This window comes from Stegastes partitus, unplaced genomic scaffold, assembly GCF_000690725.1.
Source record: "Stegastes partitus isolate 25-593 unplaced genomic scaffold, Stegastes_partitus-1.0.2 Scaffold49, whole genome shotgun sequence".
Taxonomy (NCBI): domain Eukaryota; kingdom Metazoa; phylum Chordata; class Actinopteri; family Pomacentridae; genus Stegastes; species Stegastes partitus.
This window is the reverse complement of record NW_007577780.1, coordinates 994,855-1,009,367: the sequence shown is the minus strand read 5'-3', so window position 1 is coordinate 1,009,367 and position 14,513 is coordinate 994,855. Positions and strand designations below refer to the sequence as shown.

The following is a 14,513-nucleotide window of genomic DNA, read 5'->3' as shown; positions in this document are numbered from 1 at the left end:
TGGTACTTTTGCCTGCGTGTTGAGCTATAAAGCAGTTTTTTTTCCCCCACAATGCTTTTGCTGGATGTTTTTCCCCAGTATGTGTTTCAGGACACTTGTGAACACCATGAGTATGCAATACAGGTTTTGACATTTTATAAGATGGGTTTACATCCCAGCTCTGTTTGGTTTAAAGGAGGCAACATCAAGCCAGTTCTTTTTGGTATGGTAAAGTTATTTATTACACACACAAAAAAATTCCCAAACAAAGGAAGCAAAACTGCTGAGGAAAACAGGGCTTGTGGTTGCTCCAAAATCAATGAAAGAAATAAAATCAAATAAATGCTCCAACTTGCTAAACAAACTGCAAACAGAAACAAAATGAAAGAACTAAACTCTCTACTCAAGCTGCAACACTAAGTACGCAACAGAAGAATTCCTAACTTAATGTGAGTGTTGTGGTTAAGCTAAGCTTGGCCCAGCAGGCAGGCAGTCATAGCGTTTCATTACACAAATCACAAAGCTCTCAGCTATGAATATTCCCTGGTAAGCGGCTACAAAGCACAAGGACAACAACTAACTACCAGCTAGCAGAAAATACCACGTTACTTACAAATGTTTTGGAATTTCCAAGAATACATGAGAACAACAGGCGGCAGAGATGTGAGCTGCTCACATTAAATCACTTGACAAGTTAGGTGTACTTTTACACCCAGGTGTAGTGATTGCTGCAGCCTGATTGGAGCACAGGGCTGGGCAGTGGTCCAATCAGCCATGAGGATAAACTGGGAGAGGAACAACGGCTAGAGCTTCAAGCCAATCAGCCAGAATGTCAGGCAGAATGTGAAGAATGTACAGGAGTCAACAGGCTCGTTGGAGAGGAACTGTGCCTGGAAAGTGGACGAGAACAGCAAAGTCGACAGTCACTGTGAAGTTTCCAGCAGCCTTCAGTCTGTACAGCAACTCACAGAAACAGGCTTATTAAAATGATCTCCCACGAGCATATGAGTTTGTACACAGTCTCCAATAGTTTTGTTTATGACAGGACAGCCTTTAAAAATGCTCTGCAGGTTATCTGTGATGTCTGTTCATGGTTCATTCATTTTACATGAAATCCCCAGTAAATCAGTATCAGGTTAGTTTGGCACAGTACATAAATCAGGAGACCAAACATGTCCCTCTGAAGCTACATAAATAAATCAAAAAGAGTACAGGAAAACAGCTCTTATTACTGAGCAGTCAGATATTATTTACATATGTTATTTTAACAATATTCACATTCCTTACCAGAAATGTTGTTAAATAGCTAAAGAGTGTTAATATAGTGTTAATATACTAGAACTACATATTGTCTACAGTTTATGATGTGTCATCTGAATGTATTCAGCCTCTCTGCCTGATAAACATCACCATCAACCACACATGTCAGTTACACCCTCAAAATCTCTGTAAATCAACTAAAATGAAAAGTTTCTGTCAAATGTCATATTGATGAGTCAACATCTAAACCGATCAGGTATTAGATCAGCCAGACGTTTAGTGCCCTGAGGCTGTGCGTCTCACAATGTTGTCGTTGCCTGTGTTTGATGACAACAGACTAAGTCAGGATCAGGTCGGATAGAAATCTAACCAGCAATCATTGTGTAGCGATCACCGGTGACCGTATCTAAGCAGGTCCTGCTCATCTCGATGAGCCTAAGCCCAGTCAGGGGCCCAGACAAAACAATTTACATACATGAAACAGGGTCATGAATGGTTCATCAATATAAAAGAAGGGTCAAGGCCGCTAAGGGCTGTAACAAGATGTTACTGGACCAATAAAAGGATGAGAAATCGGTTTTCCAAATATTGAATGATGTAGGAGATGCTTTGTTTTTAAAGATACAATAAATCTGAATGTAAAAGCTCGCCGTGATCTTGTAATTCACAATGAGCCCACCAGGATCCTGAGCCTTGTTACACAATGCCTTGTTGCTCGGCATTAAGGCATACCATGATCATAAGTTAAAATATTTTACATTAGATTCAGGACAAAATGTAACACAAGGACATATTTAGAAATACTTATACTGAAGTCCAAGGGCAGCTAGTTTAATGCATTTTCACAAAAGCTGCAGTAAATAGTTGTATTTCCACGACAATAGCGTGATGACACTTAATGTGAAATTTGATTTCACAGCAATAATAATTAATTCAAGTCAAATCAGCATTTCATAAAAGTGACACATTCTTTTAGGGGAGATTTTAATTTTTGCAGTATTTCTATGTTTGTATCAGAAATTGCAGTGGTTTATTTACGGTCATCCTATATATCACCTTCTCACCAATGTTTATCTATGTGTCTGTTCAGGAGGAGGTGGAGCGGGAGATCATCAAGCAAGAGGAGAATGTGGACCCAGACTACTGGGAGAAACTCCTCCGCCACCACTACGAGCAGCAGCAAGAGGATCTGGCCCGAAACCTGGGCAAAGGCAAACGCATCCGAAAGCAGGTCAACTACAACGATACGACCCAGGAGGACCAAGGTAGGCTCTGTCAACACACACACAGCTTCTCTATCAGCACCCACATGTCTGGCTTCATTGTTTTGCCTTGTGCCTCCACCAAGACCTATTTCTAAAGTCTTAATCTTGAGGATTATCTCACAGAAAAATACTGAATTTCTTGGCAGCGTTGTGGAAACAACTGCCATGTTCTGTTATTGCCTCACTAGTTTTAAATGTTGGTACCAGATTTGGCATTCCAGCCCATTTTTAAATATGAGCAGAAATACACAAGAGAACCCTGGAAGAAGAATACAGAATAGATGAGCTTTCTGGCTTGTTAGCTACCGGCTTACCAGCTGGCTTGTGGACACGAGGCAGGCGAGCCAAAAGCATATTCTTAAGGAAAAAAAAGGCATTATTTTCTAAATAAGCCACTCTGTGGACTCGTATTTAGGGTTTATTGTATGAATCTGTTCCTTGTCTTCAAAGGATTTTCCAGCAGTTTAGCAGTGACAAGGTGTAATACTGCCTCCAACAGTTAAATGTTGCATTTTGAATTGGCATTCTGGGAGCTGTTGCCTGTATGACAACACACTTTACACCGAACTCATCACCACTAAACAGATCATCTTAAAGATTAAGACTTTATTGGTTTTTCTTATAGATACTTCTCTGAGTTACACAGATCCATGTTGAGTAGCCTCTTTAAAGTGGGAGATCTGTACTGACGCTTTGAATATGTCACTTAAATCTGTTGCCTTAATCTGCCCCTATTATAAAGGCACATTTTAGTAAAAAGGCTGAATGTTATTGGGAAATATGTAATTGCAATTCCTCGGAATGACTTTGCAACTGATTTACAATATATTTTTTCAAACTTTTGTTCAATACTTAGAGTTCAATAGATTTACAAAATCATTAACTTGACAGTTCAAACACCAGGTCACATGTGCTGCAAAATGTATGGGTGTGGCTATTTACATGCTAAACCCCAAAACCCACTGGAGGGTTGGAAAAGCAGGTTATCTTTAAGAACTGCCAAAATTACAACATTTATCAGAGCCAGAGAATGGCTTTCATCTACTCATCTGTGGTTCCAAAGGGAAAATTAACCAAAATCAAGCTTAAAATCTTGAAATTTCAGCAAAATCACTTTATTCTGTATCTCAAATTTTAAAAACTGCCAAAAATAAAGCCCTTCTTTTACCAGATTCTATGAAAAACAAAGAAGTCTGTGCTCCCCCGGTGTCACCGTAGAGCCGTTGGTGTCTCAGCTGTTATGTGACAAAGATTCTAGGATTTTTCAGCTGAACTGCAGGCTGTGTTTACACAGAGCAGATCGGGGACCACAAGTATGAAAACCAATTAAATATGTAAATAGTAAATTATCTACAGTATGTAGAGCTGCCACGTTTCCCCTCCAGTATTGGAACACCTGTGAGCATTTTTTTTTAAAGTGGTAACTGCTGATTTAAGGTCTTTTCAATTTTTAGGATATAAATGATAAAAAGAAATTCAACTTTTGTTTTTTTCTTTTTGTTTTATGATTTATTGGCACTAGAACTTTGTTGTACGGCACTAAATCAATTTTTGAGTTCTCTCTGCTGCTAGCTGCGTTTGTGCTGTTTCCATAGACGTGCAGATTTTTTATTACAGTACAAAAGAGGCCCACAGTGAGTAAAAATATGACAGGAGCAACACTGCTTGTGTCAGTCAAACCACAGCCTATATGCCACTACAGTGTAGTATAATTGATAAACGGGCAAACAAAAGTTTCCATAAAACTGAATTACAGCATTAGTATCATTTAATAGCCACGCCTTGTACATCCCAAATTGCAGTCATTGCCATTTACTAATTGCATTCTTTCAAATTCAGTTTCAAATTGAAATCGATTACATGTTCAGCCCTACCGTGTATATAATACTATATCTGAATATGTAATGAATGGGCCAGATTGTTTTAGTGTGATCATTTGATTGACATAATCAGAAAGTCTGTCTGTACAACAACATGTAGAGCAACTGAAGCATCATGTTTGCCTTTGATATTTAGCTAATTCATTATCAGAACAGTGCTGCTGAAGCTGCTGCCTGAACAAGCTCTCACATGCTGGCTGTTATTAGTGAGGCAACAGTGTGACATTATCTCAACATGGGATCATTCGGGTGTATCCTCTTATGTTGTAATTCTTAACAAGAGCTATTGGCCTCTATTATATGTGCCACAGAACATGTTATACTGGCCCAAAGCTCACTTATATCTCATGCTTTTATGTTGGTTTTCTCAATGGGCTTTAACACAGCAGTACAGCAGTTTATTACTGCTGCAGTTGTCCCGTTGTTGAACTTTGGAAGCGTGCGCAAAGATTTCAGAGCCCATTGGGGCTTAGAGTACACTCTAAGTTAAAGTGATTGTGTGCCATAGTTGTCAACTCTCACCTCACTTCCAGAGGACAGAAGTGGTACGGTATGTGCATGCGCAGCTGTAGTGGTCTGTAGTAATCTGCAGTGCCATGGCGCCCTCAGGTGGCCACCAACAGAAGCGAACGCAATGTACTGTTTCTCTTTGATGTGTGGCTCAGAGTGGCAGGATGATCTTTCAGACAATCAGTCGGAGTACTCCGTGGGGTCCGAGGACGAGGACGAAGATTTCGAGGAGAGGCCTGAAGGTAAGCAGCACAAACATCATTAACCTCATTTAACTTTGAGCTGTGGTAATAGAATTAATCACACAAATTACTGCTGATCAAGGTTGTAATTAAATTAGCCTGTCTTTCTAACAATGCACTTGGCTTTGTTGTTTGTAGGTGGACGCAGACAGTCTCGCCGGCAGCTCAAGAGTGAGAAAGACAAACCTCTGCCACCCTTGCTGGCACGTGTTGGAGGAAGCATTGAGGTATGAATTCCAAATCATCCTCCTTTACAGGTTGTCCTCATGCATCTTAAAGTGTATAGACTATAATCTGTCAACCACAATGGACACAAGGGGTCACTGTAGGATCCCTCATGCCGTATGCTTACAACGAGGAAATTTTGGGTCACTATACGGCAATATGCCAGCGGGCCTCACTGCTGTGCCGTTGATTCTGGTTCAGGCCTCTGTGGAAAACAGCAAACAAGGACACAATTAGGATCAATAAGTCGTCACATTGTTCTCACACTGTGAAACACTTAACCTTCTGCTCAGTTCTGACTTTTTGACCTTTTACCCTGCATATTCTCTTTCGCCTGTGTTTTCTCATTATCGTCATTACAAGGTCCTGGGGTTCAACGCTCGCCAGAGAAAAGCCTTCCTCAATGCCATCATGCGCTGGGGCATGCCTCCTCAGGATGCTTTCAACTCTCATTGGCTGGTTCGCGACCTGAGAGGGAAGAGTGAGCGAGAGTTCAGGTGATGCCCTCACACCTTCTATCCTTAAACTTTGTTGCACCAACTAATGTTATTTGATTAAGCAACAATTTTTAGTCAAGAGGGGCCTAGCCTTATGTTAAGAGGCAGCTCTGGGCCATTACCTTAACTGTTAAAACTGTTTATTCGCCTCGAGCAAAGCTCAGAAATGCTCATATCAAGGCTGCAAAAGACGGCCTTGCTAATTTCAGGGATCTTTCATTTTAGAATAAACTAGACATGGACATGACAGCAGCAGAGATTCATATGCAAAATGCAATTACCCTTAGGCTGTGTTTATTAGTTCTAAAGTGAATCATCCACACTTAATTACTGCTGCTAATGATACAAAAAAAACAACAATTTGTACTACAACTTGTATTGCTACCCCCACCAATACTGCTAGCGTTACTGCTACCATTGCTGTTATTCTTCTTTCTACTACTTCTATGACTGCAGTCAAGCCACAACCAGGATTTAGAAATGATCCAGAATGTTCTTATTTTATTTAAGCTATAAAATGACATATTTTGTACAAGTTATTTCCCATTATCGAAATGCTATTTCAACGCCTTTGGTCACTAATAAAGTACTGAATCCCATATAAATTTGGCATTTTGTTAGGTCAAAAGAAGTCAAATTTAAATGTGAGCTTATAAACCGCCCACTAAAAAATAAACTCCCCCAGAATGCTAAAACTTTCAAATTCCCTGACCACCACTACTTCCAGTCCAAACAGTGTGCTATACTTGCTAAGAACATCTTGCCAAGCCAATAATGGTGTTGTAATGTACAATTATTTCATTACACGCTACTACCTCTGCTCTGAATGCGGTTAGTGCTTCTCCTACCAGAGCTACTCCTGTGCCTGCCTTTATTAGTATTCCTGCCTCCTGAGCTCCTAACAGCGGTTTGAAAATCTGGTACTAGTGCAAGTAACCTTTGAGAAATTTCTCTTATGTCTACTTTAAAATGTCTTTGTTCTTCAGGGCCTACGTGTCTCTGTTCATGAGACATTTATGTGAGCCGGGGGCAGACGGAGCGGAGACCTTTGCTGATGGAGTCCCCCGCGAGGGGCTGTCTCGTCAGCATGTTCTTACCAGGATCGGAGTCATGTCCCTTGTCAGGAAAAAGGTAGTGGTTATTCAGCCAAAGACATGTTCCACGAGAACACCGAGTCTCATGCTGGAATGCTGTGAGAAAAAGCAGGTTAACGTGTCGAGGCAGAAGCAGAGAAAGAGCACTCCTCAGGCAGAAACAAGCTTAACTTTTCACATTTGTTTGCCATGTGTGTATACCTGAGAGAGATGTTTGTGTGTAATGACTTTTATAAATTCCCAGTAACTACTAGCTTTTTCCAGACTAGTAACTTACTAAAATGAAATTGTACCAGTAAAGTTCAGAAACATCTGCAGTACCTTCCAATCAGAAATATTTATTTATGCAAATAGGAAGTCATGCAGCAACACAAGCTGTAGAATCATTTCCAAATATTACAATTTACCTGGCAATTTTTGAGTTTTATTAATCTGTTTATTCATCAGTTGACTATTTTTCAGAGTTACTAGTATTCATTTAGAATGAGCATGCCAACCAAATATTATTTGGCTAAATTTGTGATGTAAAATCTTGCAGTTTCATTAAACAGCAGTCAGATATTTTGATACTGCTAGCTTAATACGCTGTGAACAGCTGCAGTTGTATTTAGTAGCAACTATTATCTTTGCTAATTAGTTTGAGGATTTAGTATAACTCTACACACAGTAAACACTGTTCAGCATTTATTGCATTTTTCCTGTGTTCATTTGAATAAAAAGACAAATTACACATTTTTGATGTTAGCGTCTACCTGCTCAGGGACTGCAGATGGTAACTGGCAAGCAGCTGCATCTGGAAGAACGCAGCTCTTCTTCTATGAGATGAGAAATGAGACAGATGTATTTTAATGAAAGTTTTTTGTACGCAGCCTCTGGCAAATAGATGTAATAAATAAAACTAAGTTTGAACTGAGTTGATGCATCATTCAACAGACAAAATGAAAACGTAACAAATGATTCAGTGCTGCATTTACGTTCCAGTGCAGTTCTTCCTAATCTCCATATGAGAAGAAAGTGTCATCGTATGAACCAATCTGTTTTCCTGTAGGTGCAAGAGTTTGAGCACGTAAATGGGAAGCTGAGTTCTCCAGATCTGATTCCTATTGGCATGGAGCTGAAGAAACTGACTGAGAGTGTATCTTCTGACCCCAACACCCCGGTACCAGCCAGTCCTGTCGCCACACAGCCTGGTACCCCCATCCCACTAGGTCAGAACAAAGTGTTGGTTATGTCTGATTTTCATCTCTATGTAAAGATAAAGGTCATTCTCAGAAAGACACATTTCTGACAAAAAGCTGAGTTGTTTTCTGTATTGCAGAAAAGAGTGAGTCTTTCCTGGGCACCGCTGAGGACAAGGAGACCACAGAGCAAGACAGCAAGAAACTGTCAGAGCAAGAAGTGCGTCCTTTTATTCCCCTCTACCCATCACTTTCATTCTGTTCTCCTTTATTGTCTTGTCTAACTTCTCATGGGTCATCACACTGAAACCACAACTCATCATCCTCAGAAGACACTTCTGTCAAACTCTGACACCTTTTTAACTTGTCTCCCTGCCCTCTAACAACTTTCCTCTTTCTCCTCTCGTTGCCCTGTCGGTTTTTCCCTCGGCAGGCTTCCAGCGCCGAGCCGGCAACGGTACCTGAGAAGGCAGCTGACAGTGAAGAGAGCAAGGCCAGCTCAGAGGAGAAAACAGGAGATGAGAGGAACAGAACTGAGTCACCGTCCACAAAGACCGAGCCATCTGCTAACCCAAAAGACTCAGCTCTCAAACAGACAGAGCTGCCATCCAGCCATACCTCGCCGAAGAGTGAGCACTGCATAATCCATGTGATGCTAATTTTATTCATCTGCAAGGCTGTACTAGGTTCATTAAATCTTTTTTTTTTTTTGTCTCTGTCATCCTCAGCGGAGCCATGCAAAGAAACAGAGAAGTCCTCAGAAAAAGCAGACACAGATTCTCCTCTGGCAAAAACTGAGGACAAGGAAAATAAGCCAGGTACAAACAACTCAATAACTAAAAGCAAAGCAGTATTCATGAGGAGTCCATGTAGACCTATTATATAGATGTTTCTTCTGAGAAATCATTCTGCCATTTATTGCAGACGATGTGAAGAGTGAAGATGCATTAGAAGGTCGATTAAATGGGGACAAAGACACTTTGGATGAGATGGATGAGAGCAGGAAGGAGGACAAGAACGGATTCAAAGCCAAGTTCATGTTCAATATCGCTGATGGAGGTTTTACAGGTAAGAACAGATTTGATAGTAAACTCACCAAACAAGTAGTCTGTACTCCAAAGATAAACTCGTGAACTGAATTCTCTCATGAGCAAAGTTTCCCAGTTGGTAGTCAACTCCATTACAATTTATAATATGAACCCTGTTAAGACATTTTTTAATCAGTTTTAACATGTGTTTTATCTTAAAGCTGCTAAATTTCAGCGATAAAAGAAACAAATTTAAATCTCAGCGGCATGCATCTGTCATTCATCTAAAAAGGAGAAAACAATAGATATATAGTATAATATAATATTTGTTGTATCTATGAATCATCCAAACTCATTTCCATGATATCGGCGTGAAATATTGCACAGGTCAGTTTGAACTGAAATTAAATTAAAATGTTTAACATGAAGAGTGTAAATAGACAGACAGTAATGTAACAACTGAAACTCAAACTAGTATTTTTTGGGGGATATTTTTGATCTCACTGCTGGAAACACTACATTTAAATCAAATTTTTTTTAATGTCATAAGCTCACAAAGTCGCTGCCTAAGAGTAGAAACAGTCTTCAGGTGATCCTTGGAGTCTCTAACTTTCAGTGAAGAGAGACAGCTGTCTTTGCTTTTAGACTTTACAGGGATGTTTGTATCTTGTGTTTCTCTTTCTTTAATACACCCCAACTTTATGCTCTTAAGTGTCTTACTACAGGCTGTTTGTTTCAGGTCACATATTGAAAGAACTTTGTTTTGCCATGAAGTGTGTTTGTGTTAGTTAAAATGCTTCCCTTTAAATGCTGGAAACATCTTGAACATCACTTTGTGTTTTCATAGAAACTGTCTGTCTTTATTCCTCTCCCTGTCAGAGTTACACACCCTCTGGCAAACTGAGGAGCGAGCGGCGCTGTCTTCTGGAAAGATGCATGACATCTGGCACCGTCGCCATGACTACTGGCTGTTGGCTGGCATCGTAACGTATCCTCTCCCAGATGTAAGGGCGAGAAGCTCAGCATCTGGCAAAGTAGTGTAATTACTTATGACATGAGGGAGCTGCAGCTGAACGCTTGATATTTACACAACTGAGAAGTGATATAAAACTACGCTTTCAGCAGGTCCGGCTTTGCTTTTCCTTTGAAGAATTTTATGAGCTTTCTGTGCTCCCATTTGTTTTCCTTGACCAGGAATCTATTTCAGACATGGCTATGCTCGCTGGCAAGACATTCAGAATGACCCGCGTTATGCGATTCTGAATGAGCCCTTCAAGACGGAGATGCATAAGGGCAACTACCTAGAGATGAAGAACAAATTCCTGGCTCGCCGCTTTAAGGCAATTTTGGAGTCTTTGTGATTTAAAAATAACCACTGAACACTGAAATAATTCAAGGATTAAAGACTTTTTTTATTATGTCTGTCACGCCTGTGCTTCATTTTCTTTCTCCCTGTAGCTGTTAGAGCAGGCTCTGGTGATTGAGGAGCAGCTGCGGCGGGCAGCCTACCTGAATATGACCCAGGACCCGAGTCACCCGGCCATGGCTCTCAACACTCGCTTTGCTGAGGTCGAATGTCTGGCAGAGTCCCACCAGCACCTGTCCAAAGAGTCTCTGGCTGGGAACAAGCCTGCCAACGCTGTGCTGCACAAAGGTCTGCGGTCTACTCTTAAAAATAGCAACATTTGTAACTGTAACTCAAGTGCCCAACCTTGGTAAAGGAGGAGAATAATCCTACACACATGACTTATTACAAGTAAAATGACATATTCATGTATGCTGTGCTGCAGTGGGAGGAGCAAAGTTTGAGTTTAAATGCCCTGGAACGATCAATATTTCACTTCACTGTAGTCAGAAAGCCTTTCATATTCAATACTAGGTTCTGTTTTTTCTTTTGATGTGGGTGAGTACAGTATTGTTTCATTGAAATAACACTTAACTACTAAAAAATCGATGCAGCACTGTGATTGCTGGAGCTACACTGGGGGAAAAAAAGTCTTTTATTGAATTTTTTTTTTCTAAGTGCAGCATTCATCCTTATTTTCTGAGCAGAATCTCCTTGTACACAAAGACCATTTTTGACCTGTTTTGAACGCATTTTCTTGTTTCAAAACACTGCCACTCTGTTGTAAATTCCTTAAAAACATAGATATTTCAGCTGGATTAAGGTTTATCCATCCATTCAGACGGTAAATGAGGTGCCAGAGCGAGTGCACACAGATGTTTTCACACTGCTGTTATGTGAAGAGCTTCTGAAAGGCATCCAGTAAAAAGATCCTGTTCGACACAGTGGTTTCATTTTATGCGAATTTGACTCACCATCAAAACATGCTTACAGTGATTAGCAGGATGAAAAGTTTGGGAACAGGCCAAAGACTGTATGAAACTGAAGCGTTAAAATGATAAAGTTGCTTCAAAATGATGTTTTCTGTGACCCTTGTTGATTTATTTGCCAGTGAAAAATGTTACGCCGTTCAGTTCTTGGCAGTTGATGATTTCAGGTCCTGGATCAAACAATTAATTAGCTTTTTTAATGATTTGAGGCTCGCACTAATTTTTAATAGGATTTTTGCTCAACTTTTCCAAGCATTTTGCCTCCCTAGTGTTGTTCATGTGCAGGAATGAACTGAGCGTTTACATAAGTACAACCGCTCTCGTGTGTTCTCGCAGTTCTGAACCAGCTGGAGGAACTTCTGAGTGACATGAAAGCAGATGTGACACGACTTCCCAACATGCTGTCCAGGATCCCGCCGGTGTCGGCCCGCCTGCAGATGTCTGAGAGAAGCATCCTGAGCCGCCTCACCAGCCGAGGCAGCGAACCTCCACCACAGCAGGTGAGATGAGACCTGACAGCTAACAAGGTCAGATAGCTTGAGAAAATTATCTTTAATTGTTCTAAAATAGGGACTACACAGTGGGTAGCACTGTCGCCTTGCAGCTGGAAGATCCCCGGTTCGCATCCCAGTTACAACGCCTGGGATCTTTCTGTGCGGAGTTTGCATGTTCAGAGTGGGTTCTCTCCAGGTTCTCTGGCTTCTTCCCACAGTCCAAAAACACATTGAGGTTAATCGGTGATTCTAAGTTGTCTGTAGGTGTGAATGTAAGGCATTACACGTAGCCGGGTGACTTGCAGCTTAGTGTACGTGTAAACCAAAGGCCCAAACGCATTCAAATATCACCGTTTTTGCTACCTGAAATGGGGCCTTAGTGTGCTTGGTTGTCTGTCTCTGTGTAGCCCTGTGATGGACTGGTGACCTGTCCAGGGTGTCCCCTGCCTTCGCCCTGAGTTTGCTGGGATAGGCTCCAGCCCCCTGCAACCCCAGTGAGGATTAAATGGTGTATAGATCATGGATGGATGGATGTTCTGAAACAGGCAATTTTAGAGCTAAAACTCATAAAGGGTGAGGAAACAAGGCTCACTGAAATGCACAGCAGGGCGGTGTAAGTTTAAGAAATAAAAGCGCTGTGGCCCAAAAGCTTTGAAGCTCTCAGTAGTCACGACTCAGCAACCGCATTATTCGTTTGAAAACCCAAGGAGACTCAGACTCACTATTCCCCATGGAACAGTCTCCTCAGGTGCAATGTGGAGGGGAAAAAATATCCCTTTAGTTGTTTGCTTTCACCACTGAGCTCCACATTTTGCTCCCAAAGGATTTAACAAAAAAAAAAAAAAAAGCGTTGTCTCATTACATTCCTGTCTCCTGCCTCTATTCACCAGAGTTTTATTGTTTTCTTATCTGTTATACAAGAGACAGTTTCAGTCAAGTCGTCCGATTGGCCATGTTCTCTGACACGGCTTGGTTGCTATACCAACTCCCGTCGTAACCAGGAGACAGTTGGCAATTGGACTTGCTTTCCTTTCTTTTCTTTACATGCTTAGTTGTTGCAGAACCACTCTGACAAAGCAGCTCAAACCTGTGAAATGTTGTGTAGAAGCATCAATACATACTGGATCACTACAATCACAGACAGCAATTATTTCCCCATGAATCAGTCGTGTTAACCTTCTAGCATGCAGCAGAGTAATTCCTGTGTTTGTGTGTTTGTCAGCCTTTTGCCCAAGGTGGGTTCGGCTGCTCCCAGATGTATGGCAGCAGCTTTGGTGGAGGCTTCAGAGGACCAGGTGGACAGCCGATGGTCAACTACAGTCAGATGCCTCTGGGACCTTACGTCAGCGGTAACAATCAACATTTGCAGTCGATCCTAGGTGACATAAGCGGGAAAGGGAGGTTGTTCATGAAACTCAAGTTTTTATAATTGTTGCAATAGACTGAGAGAACTCATTCACAGTGAATTGTATCATTTTAGCAAAAGCACTGTTAACATTTTCGAAGCGAAGGTCTGCAGATGTTTCACTTGCAGCAGCACTGATCTTTGTTGCAATGCTTTTACGAGACTTGACAAGCCAATTGCAATGAATTTAAAGCTTAATGCTCATTATTTAACAGCCGTTTTTTCATTGTATTTGCCAACTTTTCTTAATGATAATAATTAGATTGCACTTATAGAGTGAAATGATGAGATTGTTGGTAAATGATGACATTGGCATCTGAACTGTATGTTGCAGACATCTGTCACTGTTTGCAGACTTACATCTTGACTGAATGTTGTGCTACACATTAATTGCATACAGAGTGAATGTTTGCTACAGACAGTTTGGATGTGCTCACTTTCAGTTTGAATTTGAATTTAACCTTCTGAACCACAAGCAGTTTCTGGGCATCTGTGCTATTATTATTCATCGTGGATCACTATTGACTTAACAGTTATGCCGAAAAGCTCAGAATTTCTAGTTTTTATACTGAATCTGGCTTATTTATTACCGGCTTATTATTGTTATTACTGGCTTATTTTTTGGAGAATTTTGATATGAGACACATTTGATGAAATATCACAATTTTAAAGTTAAATTTGGATAATTTTCTGATGGAACGGCACACCACAGATAAGGAGTTCAAGTACTGCTGAGACGGGAAAAAATCTGACTATTTTTTCTGTTTTCACATTTTTTGTTTTCATCTTGGCAATTTTTTAAAAGAGATAACATGCTTTTTAACATGCTACATGCTGGTGAGTTTTGGGGTTCAGAAAGTTAAAGAGTAAAATTTACTGTTTGTTCTGTTTGTAACATCTGACATAACACTGACTATAGCATGCTTTCAAAATCTCAACAGCCATATTTGTGTTGTTTGTGAGCCACTAAACATTAGATCTCTTCCCTCTTCAGTGTCGTCTAACGGCCCCCCTCCCCCTACAAGCCATCTGGACAAGAAGTCACTTGACTCCTTGAGAGACGTGGCGACGCCTGACCTCAAGTCAGGCAAACCAAGTGATGTCATCTGTATTGAGGACTAG

The 14,513-nt window shown here is 40.8% G+C and overlaps 1 protein-coding gene across 1 annotated transcript in view; it reads left to right on the top strand.

The window, feature by feature from the left end:
* The window catches only part of chd5 (chromodomain helicase DNA binding protein 5), a 32,954-nt gene extending 18,441 nt beyond the window's left edge, over nt 1-14,513 (top strand). Inside the window, exons 24-39 of the mRNA XM_008306924.1 lie at nt 2,330-2,504; nt 5,050-5,136; nt 5,275-5,363; nt 5,725-5,858; nt 6,845-6,989; nt 8,001-8,160; nt 8,271-8,350; nt 8,564-8,759; nt 8,859-8,948; nt 9,055-9,198; nt 10,038-10,146; nt 10,366-10,498; nt 10,617-10,812; nt 11,829-11,992; nt 13,209-13,335; nt 14,386-14,513. Coding sequence (XP_008305146.1) covers nt 2,330-2,504; nt 5,050-5,136; nt 5,275-5,363; nt 5,725-5,858; nt 6,845-6,989; nt 8,001-8,160; nt 8,271-8,350; nt 8,564-8,759; nt 8,859-8,948; nt 9,055-9,198; nt 10,038-10,146; nt 10,366-10,498; nt 10,617-10,812; nt 11,829-11,992; nt 13,209-13,335; nt 14,386-14,513 — 2,157 coding nt within the window. The remainder of the gene's footprint in view (nt 1-2,329; nt 2,505-5,049; nt 5,137-5,274; nt 5,364-5,724; nt 5,859-6,844; nt 6,990-8,000; nt 8,161-8,270; nt 8,351-8,563; nt 8,760-8,858; nt 8,949-9,054; nt 9,199-10,037; nt 10,147-10,365; nt 10,499-10,616; nt 10,813-11,828; nt 11,993-13,208; nt 13,336-14,385) is intronic.